General features: G+C 42.0%; 1 protein-coding gene across 1 annotated transcript in view; it reads right to left on the reverse strand.

Moving 5' to 3' along the window:
- The window catches only part of LOC124032048 (metabotropic glutamate receptor 4-like), a 316,925-nt gene that overhangs the window by 130,568 nt on the left and 161,980 nt on the right, over nt 1-24,377 (reverse strand). Inside the window, exon 3 of the mRNA XM_046344062.1 lies at nt 14,980-15,196. Coding sequence (XP_046200018.1) covers nt 14,980-15,196 — 217 coding nt within the window. The remainder of the gene's footprint in view (nt 1-14,979; nt 15,197-24,377) is intronic.

A 24,377-nucleotide genomic window follows, 5' to 3' on the forward strand; every position in this document is an offset into this window, starting at 1 on the left:
ATATAATGTGGTATTAAGGCAACATGAGTCAGTGTAAAATAATGCTATTATTCACATTTCTCAAGCGGTGTTAAGTAACTGAGGCAGCCCTCTCTGAGACAGAGTGCTATCAACAGCTGTGTGAGCAACCTGTCAGACTCTGAATTTGTATCCTTAAAAATTCCATTAGAGAGAGAGAGGGTGAGAGAGAGGGGAGAGAAAGAGGTTGAGTCATAGCGAGTAACCAACGAGTTATATGCTTGCAAATCACCCCGCAGTCCAAACTGCAGCACATACAGTCAAGTGACAAAGCATGCCATAGAAAGGTTTTTGAAATGGCAATTTGCAAGAAGACTGCAGAGACAAAGTAAGAATGATGGCTTTGATTTAAGGTGTGTCAACGTATAAGGGGCTTTTGTCTCAAATAAGGCATGCAAACAATATGCTATACATGATCTTACAGAGCCTAAGGACAGAGGCTGGGATTCAACCTCACCTGCCATAACAATGTTTACACAGTGACTTTGTTTACAAACGAATGCCCCCACACACAGTCCATTATGTATGTTGAAGACGTGACACATTGTGCTGCGTCAAAATAGCGTCATAGGTCCATAGAGAGAATGAGTAAATTATTTCCAGAATAATCAATTCAAGCACATAAATGTAGCCTAATCAGGATTATAAAGTTGACCAGGTGGGCCATTCTCCACTTTGGCAGATTTGATAGCAGTTTTATTGCCACCGGGATTGGATGATATCCTGAGGCAACGGAGAAAGACTAGCAGACCATCTCCAGATCCAACAGATTTAACGTACTGTATGTGGACACAATATCATGAATTATTCCAGCTCCCTCTTACATCACTTTTGATTATTGCTATCTCACATTGGCGTTTGCTCGTGAGTTAACCTTTGAGCCGAATCCTCCCTGTTTTTCACATTTCATTTGTGAATGTTTGCTGTGTCTTGTGAGTCTCTCACTGGTTATATGTGCTTTTATTTGCTTCGGGCTCCTTTCAGCAAATAAACAACCAACCAACTGTCCTTTTGTTGATGAAACAGCCACAGCTGTATAGATACATTCTATAAAGTAGTGCCACTTTGAGAAGATGCTGCGTTTCAGGTGGCGAGATAGTTTGCGGCAGCTCTGTGGAAATCCTAATGTACTGTGAACCCTGACCAATATCCTGCAAGGTGTAATGGGATACACTGTGATTGGGAACAGAAATGAGAAAACAACTTGCTCTCTGGTTTTCAGTTGAGCTGTATATAGTCCAGATAGGGCCCCTCTAGACTAGGACATAGGTTTGTCCAGTCACAGTAACACAGCACTATACTCCTGTATATAAAAACAAGTTACTCTAATGGAACTACTACAGTTCACCAAACTATCTAAATCTAAATTCCACCCACAACCACTGTATGTTAAATTTAGTGGCATACTGTGGCTCTTTCACAAAAAAAAGACATTCAGTTGAAAATAAAAAATGTCACTTGCTGCACCATACATTCCAGCACATTTTTGTCCATCATCCAAATGATGTTTTATTCTACCATCTAAGGCAAGTAAGACCCATACACAAGACTCTCTATATCACAGCAGTAGCAGTCTAATAGAGATGTTGGGTTACTACATGTCACAGCCGCAATCTGCTTATCCCCAACGCTGGGCAGAGGAGCTTTCTGATCACCAGTCACTAGACGACACATTATTCAAAGGCCTTAGATCATCAAGAGGCTGATTACTGCCACCCCTCGGTCTAATAATTACCACTCCAAATTCAATTACATACAGTAAACACATTGCTACAAGAGACATTGGATTAGAGTTATCAGTGGGGATGTTGGAGGAATCTGAGATGGTAAATAAACAGATGTAAATTATACTTTTTTTACAAACTGAGTGAACGGCTACAATCAAAATGACTGTGCAGAAAATAATGTGAAAAAGTCAATAATGCTAACATGTATAATGGCAAATTATTGTAATCATTATGTAAACGTAACTGATCTTCAGCATTTTGACTTGCACAGTGCACTTACTATGCATTTTCCACATTGTGATGTGAGGCAGCCCCTCTCGGTGTACCTTGTCAGGGGGGGTTAGGCCGTGGTGGAACAGAGTAAAGCCCAGCAGTATTGACTCTGTCTCTGTTTTGCTGATTAATGAGAGTCCACATCCCTCCATCTCTCCATCTCTGGGCTGGACACTCCCTCTATGAAGAAAGGGGGCCTCTCTGGAGGCTTTGTACAGGGCCGGCTCTAGACATAAGCGGTTGCCTTCAGAAAATATTCACAACCCTTAAAATTTATAAAATGGCAAGTTTTTTTTACTGTGGAATTATCTTTTTTTGTATTTTTTTTACAAATTCATTGAAAATAAAAAGCTGAACTGTCTTTAGTCAAATAAGCATTCAAACCCTTTGTTATTGCGAGCCTAAATAAGTTCAAGAGAAGAGGTTTGCTTAACAAGTAATGTATTATGTTGCATGGACTCACTCTGCGTGCAGTAAAAGCGTTTAACATGATTTGTTCATGACTGCCTCATCTCTGTACCCCACACATACAATTATCTGTAAGGTCCCTCAGTCCAGCAGTGAATGTCAAACACAGATTCAACCACAAAGACACGGGCGTTTTTCCAGCGCCTTGCAGAGAAGGGCATATATTGATAGATTTTCAAAAAGGCAGACATTGAATATCTGTTTGAGCATGGTGAAGTTATTAATTACACTTTTGATGGCGTATCAATGCACCCAGTCACTACAAAGATACAGGCGTCCTTCCTAATTTAGTTGACGGAGAGGAAGGAAACCGCTCAGGGATTTCACCATGAGGCCAATGGTGACTTTGAAACAGTTACAGAGTTTAATGTGTGATAGGATAAAACTGAGGATGGATCAACAGTATTGTAGAGTGAAAAGAAATCCTGTACAGAATAAAAATATTCCTAAACATGCATCCTGTAAAGCACTGAAGTAAAACTTCAAAAAATGTGGCAAAGAAATTCACTTTATGTCCTGAATATAAAGCGTAATGTTTGGGGCAACACAACACATCACTGAGTACCACACTTTAGATTTTCAAGCATGGTGGTGGCTGCATAATTTTATGGGTATGCTTGTCATCGGCAAGGACTAGGGAGTTTTTTAGGAGAAAAATAAATGGAATAGAGCTAAGAACAGGGAAAGTCCTAGAGGAAAACCGTGTTCAGTCTGCTTTCCAACAGAAATGGGGAGACAAATTCACCTCTTTGTAGGTAAATCACCTAAGACACAAGGCTAAATAGACAATAGCGTTGACTACCAAGACGAAATTTAATGTTCCTGAGTGGCCTATTTACAGTGTTGACTTAAATCGGCTTAATAAAACTATTTGGCAAGACTTGAAAATGGCTGTCTAGAAATGATCAACAACCAACTTGACAGAGCTTTAAGAATTTAAAAAAGAATAATGTGCAAATATTGTTCAATCCAAGTGGACAAAGCTCTTAGAGACTTACCCAGAAAGACTGACTAACATGTATTGACTCAGGGGGAATACTTTTCTAATCAAGACATATTCCGTTTTTTTTTCTCCGTTTTTTTTTACAGAGGTTAGATGTAAAAATGTGTCATTTAACTTTTAACATATGACCTTTTATGTGTGGCATAAATGCAATTAGTCACAATGTTTTAATCTGATTAGGTTACTTCAAAAGTCTCCTTTAGGCTACCTGATCACGTTCATCCACTCCACTCAAATATAATTCCAGCATCCAAATGGTATTCAGATATCGTCAAACCAAGTCTTAAGTACTGAGTAGGGAGGGATGTATTTTCTGACATACTCTTGATTGTGGTGTTAAAACTCAAACCATGATGATAAGTTCTCAAAATTGGTAACCGAATATGCAGTTATAAGTTGCTTATTGGTTGCGTGGTGCATTGGAACAGAAACCTGTTGGTGGAAAATTGTTTGCATAATATTTTTGTATAATTATGTTGAAAATCTGATTCCCCCTAGATGATCATTGTCTTCATCCGACTCTGATCGTAGTGTAGTCATACAGGCAGGGAGAGTGAGCTCCTCTGTGGTGGTTGGCGAACTCTCAACCTTATGGCCCGTTAGCCCTGTGTGGTATTGACTATGCCACAAAACCATGCTGAAGTGGTAAAATCCATATCCACGTTCGTGAACACAGGATTGCGACAGTTATTTATGGTTGTAATAAAAAAAATAACAATTCATTTTATGAGGGGGGAAGAGTGTGAAAGAAAATTACAGTACGAGAGAGGAGAGCGCAATTTTTTTTGCAGGGGGAGGATCACGTGAAATTATTTTTCACATGGGGGAGGGGGTGCATTGTTATTTATTACCTCGAGTTAAACCAACATACCTTGTGACATAATCGACAGTATCAATGTACTCTGAGTACAATGACAAGTCCAAAGTATGCTGACTTCAATATAACATCCTACAAACAGTGTAGTTTGGGTTGTTATAAGGATCAGTGAAAAGGGCCCTGCTGTCAATATCATTAAAGTGCAGGGTGTAATGGTCTGGCGCATGGAGACTTGGAGTGCAGGGACCTTTTGAAGTTGAGTGCTCACAACAGGGAAAATTCAGCAGTACAGGGCTGGGTGAGAGGAATGCTAATTGGAGATGTCATGGTTTGGTGGGTATTCATAGACGTGTTGGATTGCTTCCTGTTGCCACAGTGAATAAGAAGCCAAGTAATAATGATGGTTCAGCAGGTTGGCTTGGCAGCTAGATGGTGTTTTTACTTTCAGGCAGAGATGCTTGAAAAGCTACAGTACATTAACCTACCATTTTGTCTGTCTATCGGTGAAATTAAGTGAGTTTGGAAGTTGCTGCTTCTGTTGAACTGAGCTCAACCTGCAAGAAATGAGCTCCATCCTGGCTAATGTATGGTAGCCTATACTTGGAACTCCCTTTCTAGAGGCTCCCCATGGTGCTCTCCACCTAGGGGCTCCAAACTATAAATCGCTGAGCCAGCTGAACTCTCCTCATATTAACTCCTGCTCCACAGGGCTGAGCCGGGGAAGCAGGAGGACTCTGCAGGGACACTCCTCTGCTCCCTCCGCCACTGGTCTCTCTCCAGAGATAGTTACGGTACAGTATGATGTGCTGCAGCTTGGCGCTGGCAGAGGAAAGTGATGCAGTGGCACAGAGAGCAGTAGGCATGTCGGTAGTGATTACATTCAGCCACAGCGGGGGTCAGAGGCCAGGCTGAGCGTGTGTGGCCTGCTCCCTGCTCGGGGCTGACTGTATTCCCAACGCTGTGCTACGCCCACTGTAGTTCCAGGGCAGACATGGTCACTTCTACTTCTCCATCTCTGTTCTCTCTTGCTTGCTCACTTTCTAGCTATTTCTCAATACTGATTTATTTTCACTTCATCAACACCTTTGCAATCTCATTGGAAAAATTGCTTTGGTTTAGCCAGAAAACTGAAGATAAACGTGGCCCATTTTAGGACACTGACACTCGTAAGCTGACAGAGGACGTGGAGTCAGCAAGGACAAGCTTCATCAGCACATGAATCAGAGTCATAATAATGACAAAATACACACAGACAATGTACACAAACAATTATCCTCTATGAAAAATGTGAATAAATAAATTACTGTTTTCTATTAAGATATACATTCATCAACATGGATAATTCATTCAGAAGCACTGACCTGTTTTGCCTCCCCATATTTGAATTATTCATGCACATTATGTTACAAATCAGTATCCACTTATTTTAAGATTAAGCTGCCAAATACCCATCAACCTGGGGCAGATTTGAGGCCAGGGAGACAGAGTTGAATGGCTAGCAAACAAAAAGTAACAGAATCAGTCATTCCTTACAATGTCCCAAGCATGGCTGTACTACTGCAATGTGAGAACATCTTCCAGACTATTTTCTTTGATTTTCAAATACAGGTCTCAGAAAAATAAATATTATTTGAAAGTATGTTGCAAGTTATTTAAAACTAGTTAGGGATAGGCGGGACGCAAATGTCTTAACTGGCCAATTGCCAGGGAAAATGCAGAGCGCCAGATTCAAATAAAATACTATAAAATTCAAACTTTCATTAAATCACACATGTAAGATATTCAATTAAAGCTACACTCATTGTGAATCCAGCCAACATGTCAGATTTTAAAAATGCTTTTCGGCAAAAGCATAAGAAGCTATTATCTGATAGCCTGCACCATCTGCACCAGCAGTAAACAAAGGAGTTAGCATGTTTCAACCCTGCAGGCGCTACACAAAAAAAATGAAATAAAATATAAAACATGCATTATCTTTGACGAGCTTCTTTTGTTGGCACTCCAATATGTCCCATAAACATCACAATTGGTCCTTTTGTTCGATTAATTCCTTCCATATATATCCAAAATGTCAATTTATAAAGCGCGTTTGATCCAGAAAAAAACTGCTTACAAAAAATGCAACATCACTACAAAATATTTCAAAAGTTGCCTATAAACCTTGCCAAAATATTTCAAACTACTTTTGTAATACAACTTTATGTATTTTTAATCAGATTGTAGACGGGCAATCTGTGTTCAATACAGGAAAGAAAACAAACCAGCGCTGCTTTTCACGTCTTGCGCAACTCACAAAAGTGTCCCCAGTTCCTAGTTGGCCTACTTCTTCATTGCACAAAGGAATAACCTCAACCAAATTCCAAAGACTGGTGACATCCAGTGGAAGCGGTGGGAACTGAAAACAGGTTCCTATGAAATATCCCTTGGCAAAGACAACCCAGGGAACAGAAAGGGGAAAAAAATAAAACATTCTGAACAGTTAATCCTCAGGGTTTTGCCGGCTACATAAATTCTGTTATACTCACAGACATGATTCAAACAGTTTTAGAAACTAAGTGTTTTCTATCCAAATCTATGAATTATATGCATATCTTATATTCTTGGCATGAGTAGCAGGAAGTTGAAATTGGGCATGCTATTTATCCAAAAGTGAAAATTCTGCACCCTAACCCCATTAACAAAAAACATGTATTTGATGGCTGCCAAGTATGAAGTACCAAAAACTACAAAAGTTAGGTGAATTAGACTAAATATATGATCATAAGCACCTGGTTTGGAGGGCTCTTGTATATGAATCTTAATATAGCCTATAGCCTTGATTTATACATGAGAGACATGGAATCTCCTCAACATTAGAGTAGACCACTTTTCTGACTCAAAATGACCAACACATTTATTTTCATAATGCGTGACACACAAGGAGGTACACTTGATATCAAATTCTTATACATGTGTAGTATGATTATTATTACAATAGCAACATAGTTGTTACATAGGATGTTCCTTTGTAAATGCATAATAATGTAGTACTTACATAAGTGGAATAAGGAACAGTCACTAGTCCTCTTGTTGTACAGTATTTACAAAAACTCTCAGCTTATTACTATGCAACTAAAATGCAATAACCAAAGTATTATGTGACCTAACATGCTATTAAAATGTTGCTTCAAAAGTAATTACAGTTTTATTACACAGGCACAAGAACAGTTTAATGTTAAGTGTTACTGAAAATGCTAATAGTAACAAAATGTGGCTAGTAGGTGCAGAAAGTAAACAAAATATCCCAAAACTGTATTCTTGAATCAACTACAGCCAAGGTAGGTGGAAAATAGTTTGTAATTCTGAGTAAACTATCCCTTTAAAGATGGTGTAGTGTTTGTTTGAAACAAGAACAGATGGACAAAGAGGTTTGAAGTTGTTTTTACTAAGCATCCAAGTTGCTGTTGCAATGTTTGCAAATAGCTTTGAATTACTCTGCAATATTTTCAGGTATTGAAAAATGAGTTGCAGCCTTTGACCTTTTCAGTGGCATGTTGAAAGAGTCAAACAGAAGTTGAGCGTCACAACTTATTTATTCTTATCTGTAAAACATATCATTGGTTTATTGATTTGACTTGATTATGTACACCTGGGACAATGGATATTCAGAATAATGGACATTTACTAAATGTTCAGGTAAAAATGTATTATGTAGATCCAATATGACTGTTAGATAGATTAGAATAGTATGGGAGATCGTGAGATTGCTCTATTCATTCTCTTTCTATCTTCAACACACAGTTCCAGATACAGCCTTGCCATTAGTTGAAGGCAGCCTATCCAATAGTTTCAGAAAAGTAGACACTTCCTGAGATCTGTATCCAAATATTATTTTACGTTGTTGCTTCCTCAGGTCTGTATTCAAATAGTTTTAAAAGTAGTTATTTTCTTAAATCCCTATTCAAATCGTTTAAAAAAGTAGTCACAAATAATTGTGGTCAACTCCAAAGTAACTATTTGTTCCCCAGGAAAAAATGTACTTTCCACAAAGCATCGTAAACTATGGCAACACTTTATTTTAAGGGTCGTAATAAACCATTTCTAAGACCTTTCTAAACCATTTGTAATGCATTTATAAACAGTTTGCTCACCATGTATGAATCATTACCACATTTGTAAATGTTAGTAGTTATTATGCATATATATTTCCTTAAATATCGTGTTGTGTGCTTATTCTTTTACCAAGTACTGTTGGATAAGCTTATTAAATCGGCTACCAGTGACCTGGAAAACTATGACAAGGATCGTCACGAGGAGTTTAAGAGGTACTTTTAATCTTTTTAATGAATTTATCTTATTAACACTTTGTTCTAGCTAGCTATTTGTGTAGGTAGCTATCAAGTAAATGCAATGATATAGTTTGACCTATGGCATGCCCATTTTTTTGTGAGAAATTACACTGGTCAGTAAAAAATGCATAAAGTATTTATAAAGTGCTCACTTTAGATTAGGGGCTGCAAATATACTTTACGAATGATTAGTAAATGGTTTAGAAATGTGGAAGTAATGATTAATACATGGTAAACACACACTTTATAAATACCCATAAAATAAAGTGTTACCGGGCTGGATAAGGTTATATGTTACGCTGTGAACTGTCAGATAAACCATTCTGTATTTGGTTGATGAAAATGTGACAGTAAAATAATTCTCATACAGTATGATGCGTATGATGGATGATTGTCATAATGTTGTTGGCTGTACTACCCAGTCGTTCGTTCTTAATGTTCCATTGCCATACTGGCTGGCAACATTCCTATCCCTTGCTTGCTAACTATCCAACTACGGTTAACTTACAGTCACGTCAAACAGTGCAGAAAAAATAACAACAGTAGCTGCATTTGTTTAAGACGTTTTCTACTGACATTTATTTGGATACATCCATAGCAATGAGCTAATGAGTCACGATTTTGCCTGGTATGCCTCTCGTTAGGACACTGTTGCTCAGAGGATCTAGCCAACAACACAGCTAACACAATAACTTCAAACTGAAGCTGGAAAGACTGAAAACTAGCTGCACTTCGTTTCGTTTGACCATTTTCCAATATATATTTCTTTGTATATATCCATAAAAATTATGCCAGCTAATTCATGATTTCGATTGGCTGAGAAACGCTGCCTGTCTCTCTCTCTCGTCCCAACTCCCGACCCCTACATGTTCATTACTAAGGGACAGTTGGAGATCGAATTTGAATATTGAAACAATGTTGCAAATGTTGGAGAGACAGACAGTTAAAGGTTTATTCAAATCTCCCCTGTTGAAAATGAAATGTTATTCTAAAAGTAATGTGAAATAATGTCTAGATGCTTATTGTAGTGGAGATCAAGTTTATAACTTCCTTGGCTGGGCTGATGTGACAGTGAATTGCATTGCTTGTGCTTCTAGTTCCGACAATGCAGTAATAACCAACAAGTAATCTAACTAACAATTCCAAAACTACTGTCTTATACACAGTGTAAGGGGATAAAGAATATGTACATAAAGATATATGAATGAGTGATGGTACAGAGCAGCATAGGCAAGATACAGTAGATGGTATCGAGTACAGTATATACATATGAGATGAGTATGTAAACAAAGTGGCATAGTTAAAGTGGCTAGTGATACATGTATTACGTAAGGATGCAGTAGATGATATAGAGTACAGTATATGCATATGCATATGAGATGAATAATGTAGGGTATGTAACATTATATTAGGTAGCATTGTTTAAAGTGGCAAGTGACATATTTTACATCATTTCCCATCAATTCCCATTATTAAAGTGGCTGGGGTTGAGTCAGTGTCAGTGTGTTGACAGCAGCCACTCAGTGTTAGTGGTGGCTGTTTAACAGTCTGATGGCCTTGAGAGAGAAGCTGTTTTTCAGTCTCTCGGTCCCAGCTTTGATGCACCTGTACTGACCTCGCCTTCTGGATGATAGCGAGGTGAACAGGCAGTGGCTCGGGTGGTTGTTGTCCTTGATGATCTTTATGGCCTTCCTGTAACATCGGGTTGTGTAGGTGTCCTGGAGGGCAGGTAGTTTGCCCCTGGTGATGCGTTGTGCAGACCTCACTACCCTCTGGAGAGCCTTACGGTTGTGGGCGCAGCAGTTGCCGTACCAGGCGGTGATACAGCCCGCCAGGATGCTCTCGATTGTGCATCTGTAGAAGTTTGTGAGTGCTTTTGGTAACAAGCCGAATTTCTTCAGCCTCCTGAGGTTGAAGAGGCGCTGCTGCGCCTTCTTCACGATGCTGTCTGTGTGAGTGGACCAATTCAGTTTGTCTGTGATGTGTATGCCGAGGAACTTAAAACTTACTACCCTCTCCACTACTGTTCCATCGATGTGGATAGGGGGGTGTTCCCTCTGCTGTTTCCTGAAATCCACAATCATCTCCTTAGTTTTGTTGACGTTGAGTGTGAGGTTATTTTCCTGACACCACACTCCGAGGGCCCTCACCTCCTCCCTGTAGGCCGTCTTGTCGTTGTTGGTAATCAAGCCTACCACTGTTGTGTTGTAAGCAAATTGGAGTGGGTCTAGGGTGTCAGGTAGGGTGGAGGTGATATGGTCCTTGACTAGTCTCTCAAAGCACTTCATGATGACGGAAGTGAGTGCTACGGGGCGGTAGTCGTTTAGCTCAGTTACCTTAGCTTTTTTGAGAACAGGAACAATGGTGGCCCTCTTGAAGCATGTGGGGACAGCAGACTGGTATAGGGTTTGATTGAATATGTCCGTAAACACACCGGCCAGCTGGTCTGCGCATGCTCTGAGGGCGCGGCTGGGGATGCCGTCTGGGCCTGCAGCCTTGCGAGGGTTAACACGTTTAAATGTCTTACTCACCTCGGCTGCAGTGAAGGAGAGTCCGCATGTTTTCGTTGCAGGCCGTGTCAGTGGCACGGTATTGTCCTCAAAGCGGGCAAAAAAGTTATTTAGTCTGCCTGGGAGCAAGACATCCTGGTCCGTGACTGGGCTGGTTTTCTTCTTGTAGTCCGTGATTGACTGTAGACCCTGCCACATACCTCTTGTGTCTGAGCCGTTGAATTGAGATTCTACTTTGTCTCTATACTGACGCTTAGCTTGTTTGATAGCCTTGCGGAGGGAATAGCTGCACTGTTTGTATTCGGTCATGTTACCAGTCACCTTGCCCTGATTAAAAGCAGTGGTTCGCGCTTTCAGTTTCACGCGAATGCTGCCATCAATCCATGGTTTCTGGTTAGGGAATGTTTTAATCGTTGCTATGGGAACGACATCTTCAACGCACGTTCTAATGAACTCGCACACCGAATCAGCGTATTCCTCAATGTTGTTATCCGACGCAATACGAAACATATCCCAGTCCACGTGATGGAAACAGTCTTGGAGTGTGGAGTCAGCTTGGTCGGACCAGCGTTGGACAGACCTCAGCGTGGGAGCCTCTTGTTTTAGTTTCTGTCTGTAGGCAGGGATCAACAAAATGGAGTCGTGGTCAGCTTTTCCAAAAGGAGGGCGGGGCAGGGCCTTATAAGCGTTGCGGAAGTTAGAGTAACAATGATCCAAGGTATTTCCACCCCTGGTTGCGCAATCGATATGCTGATAAAATTTAGGGAGTCTTGTTTTCAGATTAGCCTTGTTAAAATCCCCAGCTACAATGAATTCAGCCTCCGGATAAATGGATTCCAGTTTGCAAAGAGTCAAATAAAGTTCGTTCAGAGCCATCGATGTGTCTGCTTGGAGGGGAATATATACGGCTGTGATTATAATCGAAGATAATTCTCTTGGTAGATAATGCGGTTGACATTTGATTGTGAGGAATTCTAAATCAGGTGAACAGAAGGATTTGAGTTCCTGTATGTTTCTTTCATCACACCATGTCTCAATAGCCATAAGGCATACGCCCCCGCCCCTCTTCTTACCAGAAAGATGTTTGTTTCTGTCGGCGCGATGCGTGGAGAAACCCGCTGGCTGCACCGCCTCCGATAGCTTCTCTCCAGTGAGCCATGTTTCCCTCCAGTGAGCCATGTTTCCGTGAAGCAAAGAACGTTACAGTCTCTGATGTCCATCTGGAATGCTACCCTTGCTCGGATTTCATCAATCTTGTTGTCAAGAGACTGGACATTGGCGAGAAGAATGCTAGGGAGTGGTGCACGATGTGCCCGTCTCCGGAGTCTGACCAGAAGACCGCCTCGTTTCCCTCTTTTACGGAGTCGTTTTTTTGGGTCGCCGCATGGGATCCATTCCATTGTCCTGGTTGAAAGGCAGAACACAAGATCCGCATCGCGAAAATCATATTATTGGTCGTACTGATGGTGAGTTGACGCTGCTCTTATGTTCAGTAGTTCTTCTCGACTGTATGTAATGAAACCTAAGATGACCTGGGGTACTAATGTAAGAAATAACACGTAAAAAAATAAAAACTGCATAGTTTCCTAGGAACGCGAAGCGAGGCGGCCATCTCTGTTGGTAGATAATATTAGACCCACCTGTTGTATAATACTATTATATTTAACACTTGTTGTTTGATCTGTGGATGGAATGCTCAAATGGAACAGGTCTTTTATGACTGTCATTTCCTTTCATTTGAATTCTGCTGGGTCACAACATTTGAACTACCCTGAAAACTACAGACCTCTCTGCCTCTAATGCTTCCTAAGGAGACACAGCTAAAGTGGCATAATGCCATACCTGAGCGCCTACAAAGTAGATGCAGGCCGTTGAGTCAAATAATACTGCAGAGATAAAAGCACTCAAAAGGTAAATTGTAATTCCCAATGAGTTCCCCTGATTTGTTTGGTTCTGTTCCTTGAACAAAGCAATTATTCAAGGACAGTCTCTCACCATGACATCTGCTATACACATAAAGGGTCAAGTGCCATTCAATCTATGTTAGTGTTTGCATTGCATAGAGATGGAATCATTTAGCAGCAAACAATTGATTGAGCTTTCAAGCCAGTGGCTCTTAGGTAAATGAAAGTGCAACATTGTGTACAAACATGGGATCTATGGTATCCCTTTACATATGTACCCATATACAGGTTGAAAATGGCAGATTTGGAACGTAGTGGCTGTACAGTGAAATGCTATACATGACATCAGAGCTCTGGCTCTGCGTTTCACAGCGCTGTATTGGTTTTGACTGAAAGCTGTTCTAAACTTGAGCACCGCACATGACAAGACGTTGCCCCCATCCCTCCCGGTAATTGGGCAACTTTTGCAAATTTTTTGTTGTCTGAATAAGGGAAATGCTGTAAAAGATTACTCATTGACATTGAGACATTGAGGATTATAATGGATACTGCTTTGATGTCATACAAGAAAGCCAAATAGCCATGAGTCCAAATGTGCACAATTCCAAATCATAAACTCATGTCATATACTGTGTCACTATGTTTAATGTACAGTTACAAGATGACACAGTGTCATACCCTTGGTTGTTCTGAACAGAATGATCCTGTGTTTGTTTTATTACATCTAAACTTCCTTTCTATGCTCACCAAAATGACCAAAAGTTTCTCTGAATTGCCTTGTGGAAGTTTAACACTGTAAGATTGTATTTTATTTAACTAGCCATGTTGGAAATAGAACAAGCTTTCAAATTATGCCCACCTGACCCAGATTTAGATTTAAAATGGCCGTTATTGTATTGCGTAAACAACAACTGTAACTGTGTGATTGGCCTAGTGCCAGCCTTCCGGCCTCGGGAGGGTTTGGCCGGTAGGGCTATCCTTGTCTCATCGTGCACTTCCGGTTTGGATGCGCTGTGTTAAGAAGCAGTGTGGCTTGGTTGGGTTGTGTTTCGGAGGATGCATGGCTTTCGACCTTCGTCTCTCCCGAGCCCGTACGGGAGTTGTAGCGATAAGACAAGATAGTAACTACTAACAATTGGATACCACGAAATTGGGGAGAAAAAGGGGGTAAAATAAAAAATAAAAATAAAAAGTGCATTGAAATTGCTTAGGGACAGTGCAGACTTTGGAGAGGTGTGTGGCCACTTGAAGACACCAGTTAGTCCTCTCACTCAAACCCGTGTCATTTTTTGGTCTTCTGTTGCACCTACCCCACATTTTACAGGAATAGTCTTGTTATGTTACTGAATGTATCCAGAGTATTTTCACAGTACAGTAAATGCGAAATGTACATAAAATCAACGGTGTAATGTTTAGATTCAGTCAGTCTTGTGTCAGATTTACTCACAATTGATCTGGAAATGTTCCCATTATCTCCAGAACTGTTCCCTTTCAATTGCTACAATGATTATGCATTTAATATTTTATGTAAAAAAACATTTCAATTTAGTCCTGTCCATATATGCCAATTCCCATGAGTGTAAAGGGTTAAGTGATTGGTTTCATATTAATATGCCAAATTCAACCATGATAATGGTGTATCCATATAACTAAATGTAGCTTTTTCATGTCCATAAAATGCAGGACTTTAGCATTGCCAATTAAAAGCATAGTCACCCCATCAATACAAATCTACCTCATTTATCAGACAGGTTATCAGGTTAGCGACACAAAACATTGGTAAGTTTCCATACCTGACCAATTTGTGAAGCCATTGGATGCCATAATAGGTTTCTGATTGCAGGAGCCAATAATACATCATATTTCTCTAAATTAGACCCAGCATGTGAAACAGTGAAAAGTAATGTTCAGGAGAGATGGAGATGACTCACCCTCTTCGCGGGACTTCTGTATGAAGGCATCCACACCGCTTTCTCCATAGTTACCCTCTGATGCTACTGTGGAGACATAATTCCAGCGCATGGCTTTAACTATGTCCACCATGGCCTGTGCCTGGTAGGTGTCCGGGGGCACGACTCGGGAGAAGAAGTCGTAGCGCGTGTTATCACTCAGCTCCGGAGCCGTGGAGGCATAGCTCACCTGGGGGATCTGAGGAGAGAGTGAACAAGAGAACATGGTGTGAGCACATACTGTACTTCCAGTTTATAGCACAGGAGGTTGGTGGCACCTTCATTTAGGAGGACAGACTCATGGCAATGGCTGGTGTGGAATGGTATCAAATACATCACATGGGTTCCATGTGTTTGATGCCATTCCATTCGCTCCTTTCCAGACATTATTATGAGCTATCCTTCCCTCAGCAGCCACTGGTTTATAGTATTGTGATATGCTAGGAGGAATGTCGGAAGTTAAAACATCTGAATTATTCACAATTATTCATTAATTGCCACTTGTTACAATTGTTATGAGATTTTGTTGTTATAAGATTTTATCAAGTCGGCTCTTGTTCAAGATTAGTATTGTAGGACATTTCTAATTTAGGTAATCTTTAGGTAACAGAGGTAATCAACACCTTTGTGAAAGACTTCGCTTTGTGAGTAGGCTGTCAGCTCGTTGTTTTCATATTCGTCCCCTAGCTTACAGAATATATGTTAATAGCTGAGTTGCAACATGTAGAGGCTTGATTAGCTGTGTTAAAATCGGACTTATATAATGCCGAGGCTTGATTGGCTGTGTTAAAATCGGACATTATTTAAGGGGTAAGAGCTTGTAATAAAAGAGATCCGTTGTAATAAAACTAGTTTGTAAGGGGTCATTTCATATAAAGTAAATCTAGTACCTAAAGGGAAGGGTCTTTGGTGGGATGGTGGTAACATAATTGAGCACAGTGTATCACACATTTATGCTCTATCTGAGTTGTTTCATTAACCACCCCTCTCATTTCTCTGATGTTGATCAATACTATCAAACGATAGACGTACACCATGCTTGTAAGGTCAAATGATGAAGTATAGAGATACATTCTGGGAATAGTGTCAAATAGCTGATGAAGAGGTAGGCTTTCCTGTTCATTTAGGTTACTGCTGAGTAAATGGACTGAGGTGATCATCTGAAGTTTACTCCATATATGGAGGGTGTACCTCAGAATAATGTCTACTGTATTATTCTTCTGGGATATTACACTGAAAGTTTGACACCGATAGACAGTTGATACAACTGTTTCAAAAATGAAGAAAATCTACCACAAACATTTAGTCTCGGTCTGCTCACTCTCACAACTATACCTATACCTACAGTACCACTAACCGGTGCCCCCGCACATTGACTCTGTACCGGTACCACCTGTATATAGCCTCGCTACTGTTATTTTCACTGTCATTTTACTGTTTTTTTTATTTATTTGTATTTCTTTACTTATCTATTGTTTACCTAATAGCTATTTTTTACTTAAAAATTGCACTGTTGGTTAGGGGCTTGTAATTCGTTTGATTTGAACTATGTGCACAGACTTGGAGACGCTATGGTGTCATATAGTACTCTACAAAAGTGATCACAGCATTTCTCAAGAGTTAAGAAAACTCTGAGATTAAAGCTCAAAGTAGAGATGTAGGAAAAGTGGTATTCGAGTCAATCAAGTAGCACAAAAGCTATGAGCAAATTAAAATGTGATTCTCAGACTAGAAGTGATTCATTTGTGGGTGAAAGGTGTTAAGAGACAAGGGCCTTTGTTCCAGGGCCTGTGATAACACATTGTAAAGAGCAAATTAAAGCAATAAACACCCTCTCTAGTAGAAAACTACCTATGTGGAATATTAGAAACATTTCTTCTAGTGTCAAAATCGACTACAAAGTGTAAATAGAATAATTCTGGTCATAAAGTCAGTCTCGTCCAAAACTGAGATTAGCAAGATAATTAGGAAAAAATGGTATGTCACAGAATGAAGTGTACTGTAACAGTTTTCATTGGGTTGGGTTTATTTCAACCCTGCCCACAGCAGGCAGGACCCAAGTAATCATCAATTTCAGCGCAGCTGCACAAGACCCGATCTTAATGCTCATGGTCAATTTGGTTTGACAGTCGATATACCTATGGGGATAGTTAAAGACCATAAGTAAATAATACCATGTATATAGGACAATATTTCAAATACACTTCAAAACCTAAATCCAAACATAAATTGTATGAAATAATTTCCAAATATTGAAAGCATTTAATGAGACAACAAAAACGTTGTTCCATCTACATTAGTGCCACGACGATACCAGTAATGCGATACTCGTTAGTATCGTGGCAAGGAAACAAAACACGAAGGGGAATTAAGGAAAACAGCTCCAATGTTGTAAACAAACATCTTTATGTTGTCACCCAGAGTCACATGTACTTATTTTCCAAGCTATATAAGCGACCAAATAGTTTGTTCTGCTTCGTGATTTCATTTTTGCCATGGAAAAATATTGTGATACTAGTATCGTCCCTGTCCTAATTCACATTATTGTAATTTATTGACCGTCGCTAACTAGCCCCACAACTATCCAAAGTCAAACCAATTTTTCCACGGTTGCACACCAGCCGGCTGAAGCTAATTGGTGAAAGAATATGGCTACCCTGCTAGCTATTCTAAGTGACTTGAAGACATAACACCTGGTTAGACTGTTTCAAGTTATCTACAAGGGTGAGTTACTGTAACTGTGGACGGTTTTGGCAGAGGGAAAGTGCAAACACTTACCATGTTTGAACAAACACAATAGACACCCGCATAAAAGCATGCCTCCAAGACCCAAATCTCGATCTCAGTTGAACATCCTAATAAGGAGAATTCAAACCAAGGCTAAATCAGGAAGTTCAGTCCTCCTTTAAAGTAACTTGACAAGGAAGTCTTGTGTTTTCCCGGCGTTCACAAGGGAAACATATAGACTTTTTATTAGTGGAGAGAAGACAAATATGGTGTTAATGTACAATGCATTCAGAAAGTATTCAGACCCTTTGACTTTTTCCAAATTTTGTTATACTACAACCTTATTCTAAAATTTATTAAATTGTTGTTGTTTTTCTCATCAATCTACACACAATACCCCATAATTACTAAACAAAAACAGGTTTGCAGAAATGTTTTTTTTATATGAAATATCAAATCTACATAAAGTATTCAGACGCTTTACTCAGTACTTTGTTGAAGCACTTTTGGCTTAGAGTCTTCTTGGGTATGCTATATGCTTGCCACAGCTGTATTTGGGGGATTTCTCCCATTCCTCTGTCATGTTTTGTCTTATATTGTCTTGTCATTTTGCTTTTCCTTCTGTTCGTTTTCCCCCTGCTGGTCTTTTTAGGTTCGTTCCCCTTTTTCTCTCTCCCTTCCTCTCTCTCTTCTCTCTATCGTTCCGTTCCTGCTCCCAGCTGTTCCTATTCCCCTAATCAATCATTTAGTCTTCCCACACCTGTTCCCTATCTTTTCCCCTGATTAGAGTCCCTATTTCTCCCCTTGTTTTCCGTTTCTGTCCTGTCGGATCCTTGTATACTGTTCACCGTGCTGTGTCTTTGTATCGCCCTGTCGTGTCGTGTTTCCCTCAGATGCTGCGTGGTGAGCAGGTGTCTGAGTCTGCTACGGTCAAGTGCCTTCCCGAGGCAACCTGCAGTTCATTATCGAGTCTCCAGTCAGTTCTCGTGATTACGAGTGAAATTGTTTCTTGTGCTTTATTTACCGCTCCGATTTGTCTAGGAGTATTGCTATTTCCTTAAACTGGATTAAAGACTCTGTTTTCGCCAAGTCGCTTTTGGGTCCTCATTCACCTGCATAACAGAAGGATCCGACCAAGAATGGACCCAGCGACTATGGATTCTCTCTACTCTACTCTCGAGTTCCAGGGAGCGATGCTCGGCAGACACGAGCAGGAATTGTCAGCTGCTCGGCATGCCGTTGAGACCCTGGCCGCTCAGGTCTCCGACCTCTCAGGACAGTATCAGAGTCTTCGTCTCGTGCCACCAGCTACTTCCGGGTCTTCCGAGCCTCCGGAACCTAGGGTTAATAACCCACCATGTTATTCTGGGCAGCCCACTGAGTGCCGCTCCTTTCTCACCCAGTGTGATATAGTGTTCTCTCTCCAACCCAACACATACTCAAGAGAGAGAGCTCGGATTGCCTACGTCATATCACTCCTTACTGGTCGGGCTCGGCAGTGGGGCACAGCTATCTGGGAGGCAAGCGCTGAGTGCACTAACGATTATCTGAACTTTAAAGAGGAGATGATAAGGGTTTTTGATCGTTCAGTTTTTGGGAAAGAAGCTTCCTGGTCCCTGTCTTCCCTATGTCAAGGTAATCGATCCATAACGGATTACTCTATAGAGTTTCGCACTCTTGCTGCCTCCAGTAACTGGAACGAGCAGGCGTTGCTCGCTCGTTTTCTGGAGGGACTCCACGCTAAGGTTAAGGATGAGATTCTCTCTCGGGAGGTTCCATCCAGCGTGGATTCTTTGATTGAACTCGCTATTCGCATTGAACGACGGGTAGACCTTCGTCACCGAGCTCATAGAAGAGAGCTCGCGTTAACTGTGTCTCCCCTCTCTCCGACACTACCATCTTTCCCCACTGACTCTGGTGTTGAGCCCATGCAGCTGGGGGGTATTCGCATTTCGACTAAGGAGAGGGAACGGAGAATCACCAACCGCCTCTGTCTCTATTGCGGTTCCGCTGGTCATTTTGTCATTTCATGTCCAGTTAAAGGCCAGAGCTCATCAGTAAGCGGAGGGCGACTGATAAGCGCTACTAGACGGTCCTCTCCGTCAAGTACCTGTACTACCTTACCGGTCCATCTACGCTGGACCGGATCGGCAGCTTCCTGCAGTGCATTAATAGACTCTGGGGCGGAGGGCTGTTTTATGGACGAAGCCTGGGCTCGGGAACATGACATTCCTCTCAGACAGTTAGGGGAGCCCACGGTCATGTTCGCCTTGGATGGTAGTCCTCTCCCCAGTATATTATGTGAAACACTACCTTTAACCCTCACTGTATCTGGTAACCATAGTGAGACCATTTCTTTTTTGATTTTTTGTTCACCTTTTACACCTGTTGTTTTGGGTCATCCCTGGCTAGTGTGTCATAATCCTTCTTTTGATTGGTCTAGTAATTCTATCCTTTCCTGGAACGTTTCTTGTCATGTGAAGTGTTTAATGTCTGCTATTTCTCCTGTTTGTTCTGTCCCCTCTTCTCAGGAGGAACCTGGTGATTTGACAGGAGTGCCGGAGGAATATCATGGTCTGCGCACGGTCTTCAGTCGGTCCAGAACCAACTCCCTTCCTCCTCACCGGTCGTATGATTGTTGTTCTGATCTCCTCAAGAAGCGTTTTGCATCCGCTCCTATCCTTGTTGCACCTGACGTCACTAAACAGTTTATTGTCGAGGTTGACGCGTCGGGGGTGGGCGTGGGAGCCATTCTGTCCCAGCGCTCCGATACTGACGATGGGGTCCACCCTTGCGCGTATTTTTCTCATCGCCTGTCACCGTCGGAACGTAACTATGATGTGGCTAACCGTGAACTGCTCGCCATCCGTTTAGCCCTAGGCAAATGGCGACAGTGGTTGAGGGGCGACCGTTCCTTTTGTCGTTTGGACTGACCAAAGGAACCTTGAGTACATCCGTTCTGCCAAACGACTGAATGCGCGTCATGCTCGTTGGGCGTTGTTTTTCGCTCGTTTCGAGTTCGTTATTTCTTATTGCCCGGGTACTAAGAACACCAAGCCTCATGCTTTATCCCGTCTCTTTAGTTCTTCTGTGGCTTCTACTGTTCCCGAGGGATCCTTCCTGTTGGGCGTGTTGTCGGGTTGACTGTCTGGGGAATTGAGAGACAGGTTAAGCAAGCACTCACGCACACTGAGTCGCCGCGCGCTTGTCCTAGTAACCTTCTTTTCGTTCCTGTTTCTACTCGTCTGGCTGTTCTTCAGTGGGCTCACTCTGCCAAGTTAGCTGGCCATCCCGGCGTTCGAGGTACTCTTGCCTCTATTCGCCAGCGCTTTTGGTGGCCTACTCTGGAGCGTGACACGCGCCGTTTCGTGGCTGCGTGTTCGGACTGCGCGCAGAATAAGTCTGGTAATTTTTTTTCTGCTTCTGCTCCTGGTCTTGCTGGGTCTCAGTCTGTTCCCTGCCACCGCATCTCTCCTGTTCTTGTTCCTGCCCTTGCTGTGTCTCAGTCTGTCCCTAGTTGTTACTCTCCTGGCCTGTTTGGTCCTGTTTGCTCTAAAGCTTTCAGTTCTCTACCCGTGTCTCATTTTTTTTTTAGAGTAGTACCCTAGTTTCCCTTTTTTTCGTTTTCCGTTACGGTCCTGAGGAGAGGAGTTGGGTTCTTTCTCGGGACGTGCTGGACCGTTTGTGATCTATGATTTCCTCCGTTGCCGCCAGTGTTCCTCCTCGAGAGCGCCAGGAGGCGCTCGGTGAGTGGGGGGGTACTGTCATGTTTTGTCTTATATTGTCTTGTCATTTTGCTTTTCCTTCTGTTCGTTTTCCCCCTGCTGGTCTTTTTAGGTTTGTTCCCCTTTTTCTCTCTCCCTTCCTCTCTCTCTTCTCTCTATCGTTCCGTTCCTGCTCCCAGCTGTTCCTATTCCCCTAATCAATCATTTAGTCTTCCCACACCTGTTCCCTATCTTTTCCCCTGATTAGAGTCCCTATTTCTCCCCTTGTTTTCCGTTTCTGTCCTGTCGGATCCTTGTATACTGTTCACCGTGCTGTGTCTTTGTATCGCCCTGTCGTGTCGTGTTTCCCTCAGATGCTGCGTGGTGAGCAGGTGTCTGAGTCTGCTACGGTCAAGTGCCTTCCCGAGGCAACCTGCAGTTCATTATCGAGTCTCCAGTCAGTTCTCGTGATTACGAGTGAAATTGTTTCTTGTGCTTTATTTACCGCTCCGATTTGTCTAGGAGTATTGCTATTTCCTTAAACTGGATTAAAGACTCTGTTTTCGCCAAGTCGCTTTTGGGTCCTCATTCACCTGCATAACATCCTCTCTGCAGATCCTCTCAAGCTCTTTCAAGTTGGATGGGTGAGTGTAGCTGCACAGCTATTTTCAGGTCTCTCCAGAGATGATTGATCGGGTTCAAGTCGGGCTCTGGCTGGGCCACTCAAGGACATTCAGAGACTTGTCCTCGAAGTCACTCCTGCATTTTCTTGGCTGTGTGCTTAGGGTTGTTGTCTGTTGGAAGGTGAACCTTCACCCCAGTCTGAGGTCCTGAGCGCTCAGCCTCCAGTATTTATGCTGCAATAGTTTATGTGTCGGGGGGCAGTCTGTCGGCAGGAACAGTCTGTTATATCTGGAGTATTTCTCCTGTCTTATCCGGTGTCCTGTGTGAATTTAAGTAGGCTCCATCTAACTCTCTCTCTGTCTCTTTCTCTTGGAGGACCTGAACCCTAGGACCAGGACCATGCCTCGGGACTACTTGGCCTGATGACTCCTTGCTGTCCCCAGTCCACCTGGTCGTGCTGCTGCTCCAGTTTCAACTGTTCTGTCTGCGGCTATGGGACACTGACCTATTCACCGGACATGCTACCTTGTACCTGACCTGCTGTTTTCGACTCTCTCTCTCTCTACCGCACCTGATGTCTCTAACTCTGACTGATCAGCTATGAAAAGCCAAATCAAATCAAAGCAAATCCAATTTATTTATATAGCCCTTCGTACATCAGCTGATATCTCAAAGTGCTGTACAGAAACCCAGCCTAAAACCCCAAACAGCAAGCAATGCAGGTGTAGAAGCACGGTGGCTAGAAAAAACTGACATTTACTCCTGAGATGCTGACCTGTTGCACCCTCTACAACCACTGTGATTATTATTATTAGACCCTGCTGGTCATCTATGAAAGTTTGAACATCTTGGCCATGTACTGTTATAATCTCCACCTGGCACAGCCAGAAGAGGACTGGCCACCCCTCAGAGCATGGTTCCTCTCTTGGTTTCTTTCTAGGTTCGTGCCTATCTAGGGAGTTTTTCCTAGCCACCGTGCTTCTACATCTGCATTGCTTGCTGTTTGGGGTTTTAGGCTGGGTTTCTGTATAGCACTTTGTGGCATCGGCTGATGTAAAAAGGTCTTTATAAATACATTTGATTGATTGAGTGATTGAAATTTGATTTAAGTTTTGTAGGCTAGGCTACCTATTTAATTATTTAATTCATGGATTAAGCATCAGCCCTCATTCTGATCTCGTTCCCAATGATCAGTGCTTTAGTTTATTATGTTGCTGTCAACCGGTTCTGAATTTGCGATGCACCTGACTGTCCATGCTTTTCTGTGCAAAAGCCTTTGGATTTGAACATTTGAACAGTTTTCGTGTGTGTACCAGGCTATTTGATTTAATTTATACACATTACATGACCAAAGCATGTAGACACCTGCTGGTCGAACATCTCATTCCAAAATCATGGGCATTAATATGGAGTTGGTCCCTTTGTGCTGATATACTGCAGCACCCTCCAATCTTCTGGGAAGGCTTTCCACTAGATGTCGGAACATTGCTGCAAGGACTTGCTTCCATTCAGCCACAAGAGCATTAGAGAGGTCGGGCACTGATGTTGGGCGATTAGGCCTGGCTCGCAGTCAGCGTTCCAATTAATCTCAAAGGAGTTTGATAGGGTTGCGCTTAGGGCTATGTGCAGCCCAGTCAAGTTCTGCCACACCGATCTCGACAAACCTTTTTTGTATGGACCTCGCTTTGTGCACTGTCATGCTGAAACAGGAAAGGACCTTCCCCAAACTTTTGCCACAAAGTTAGAAGCACAGAATTGTCTAGAATGTCATTGTATGCTGTAGCGTTAAGATTTCCCTTCACTGGAGAGGCCTAAGAGACCAAGCTTGAACCATGACAATCTGCCCCAGACCATTATTCCTCTACCACCATTACAGTTGGTACTATGCATTGGGGCAGGTAGCATTCTCATGGCATCTGCCAAACCCAGATTTATCCGTCGGACTGCCAGATGGTGAACCGTGATTCATTACTCCAGAGAACGTGTTTCCACTGTTCCTGAGTCTAATAGCGGCACACCTTACACCACTCTGGTCTACCCAAGAAAGACATTTATCAACTGCAAAACATACATCATTCTGCAGCATGGGTACTCTTGGTCTCTGCACTAGTTTTAAATCAATTCACGATTGTGCGACCCAATACATGTCAGACATACTGTTAAGTTATGTACCCAGTTGGGTCCCTCAGGTCCTCTAGCACTGGCCTTTTAACTATCCCAAAGCCTATGACCAAGAGTCATGGAGAGGCAGCCTTTATTTACTATGGCCCCAGCCTCTGTGTGTATATATAGTGTATGTTATATAGTGTATGTGTGTATATAGTG

The sequence above is a fragment of the Oncorhynchus gorbuscha genome, linkage group LG03, assembly GCF_021184085.1.
Source record: "Oncorhynchus gorbuscha isolate QuinsamMale2020 ecotype Even-year linkage group LG03, OgorEven_v1.0, whole genome shotgun sequence".
Lineage (NCBI taxonomy): Eukaryota > Metazoa > Chordata > Actinopteri > Salmoniformes > Salmonidae > Oncorhynchus > Oncorhynchus gorbuscha.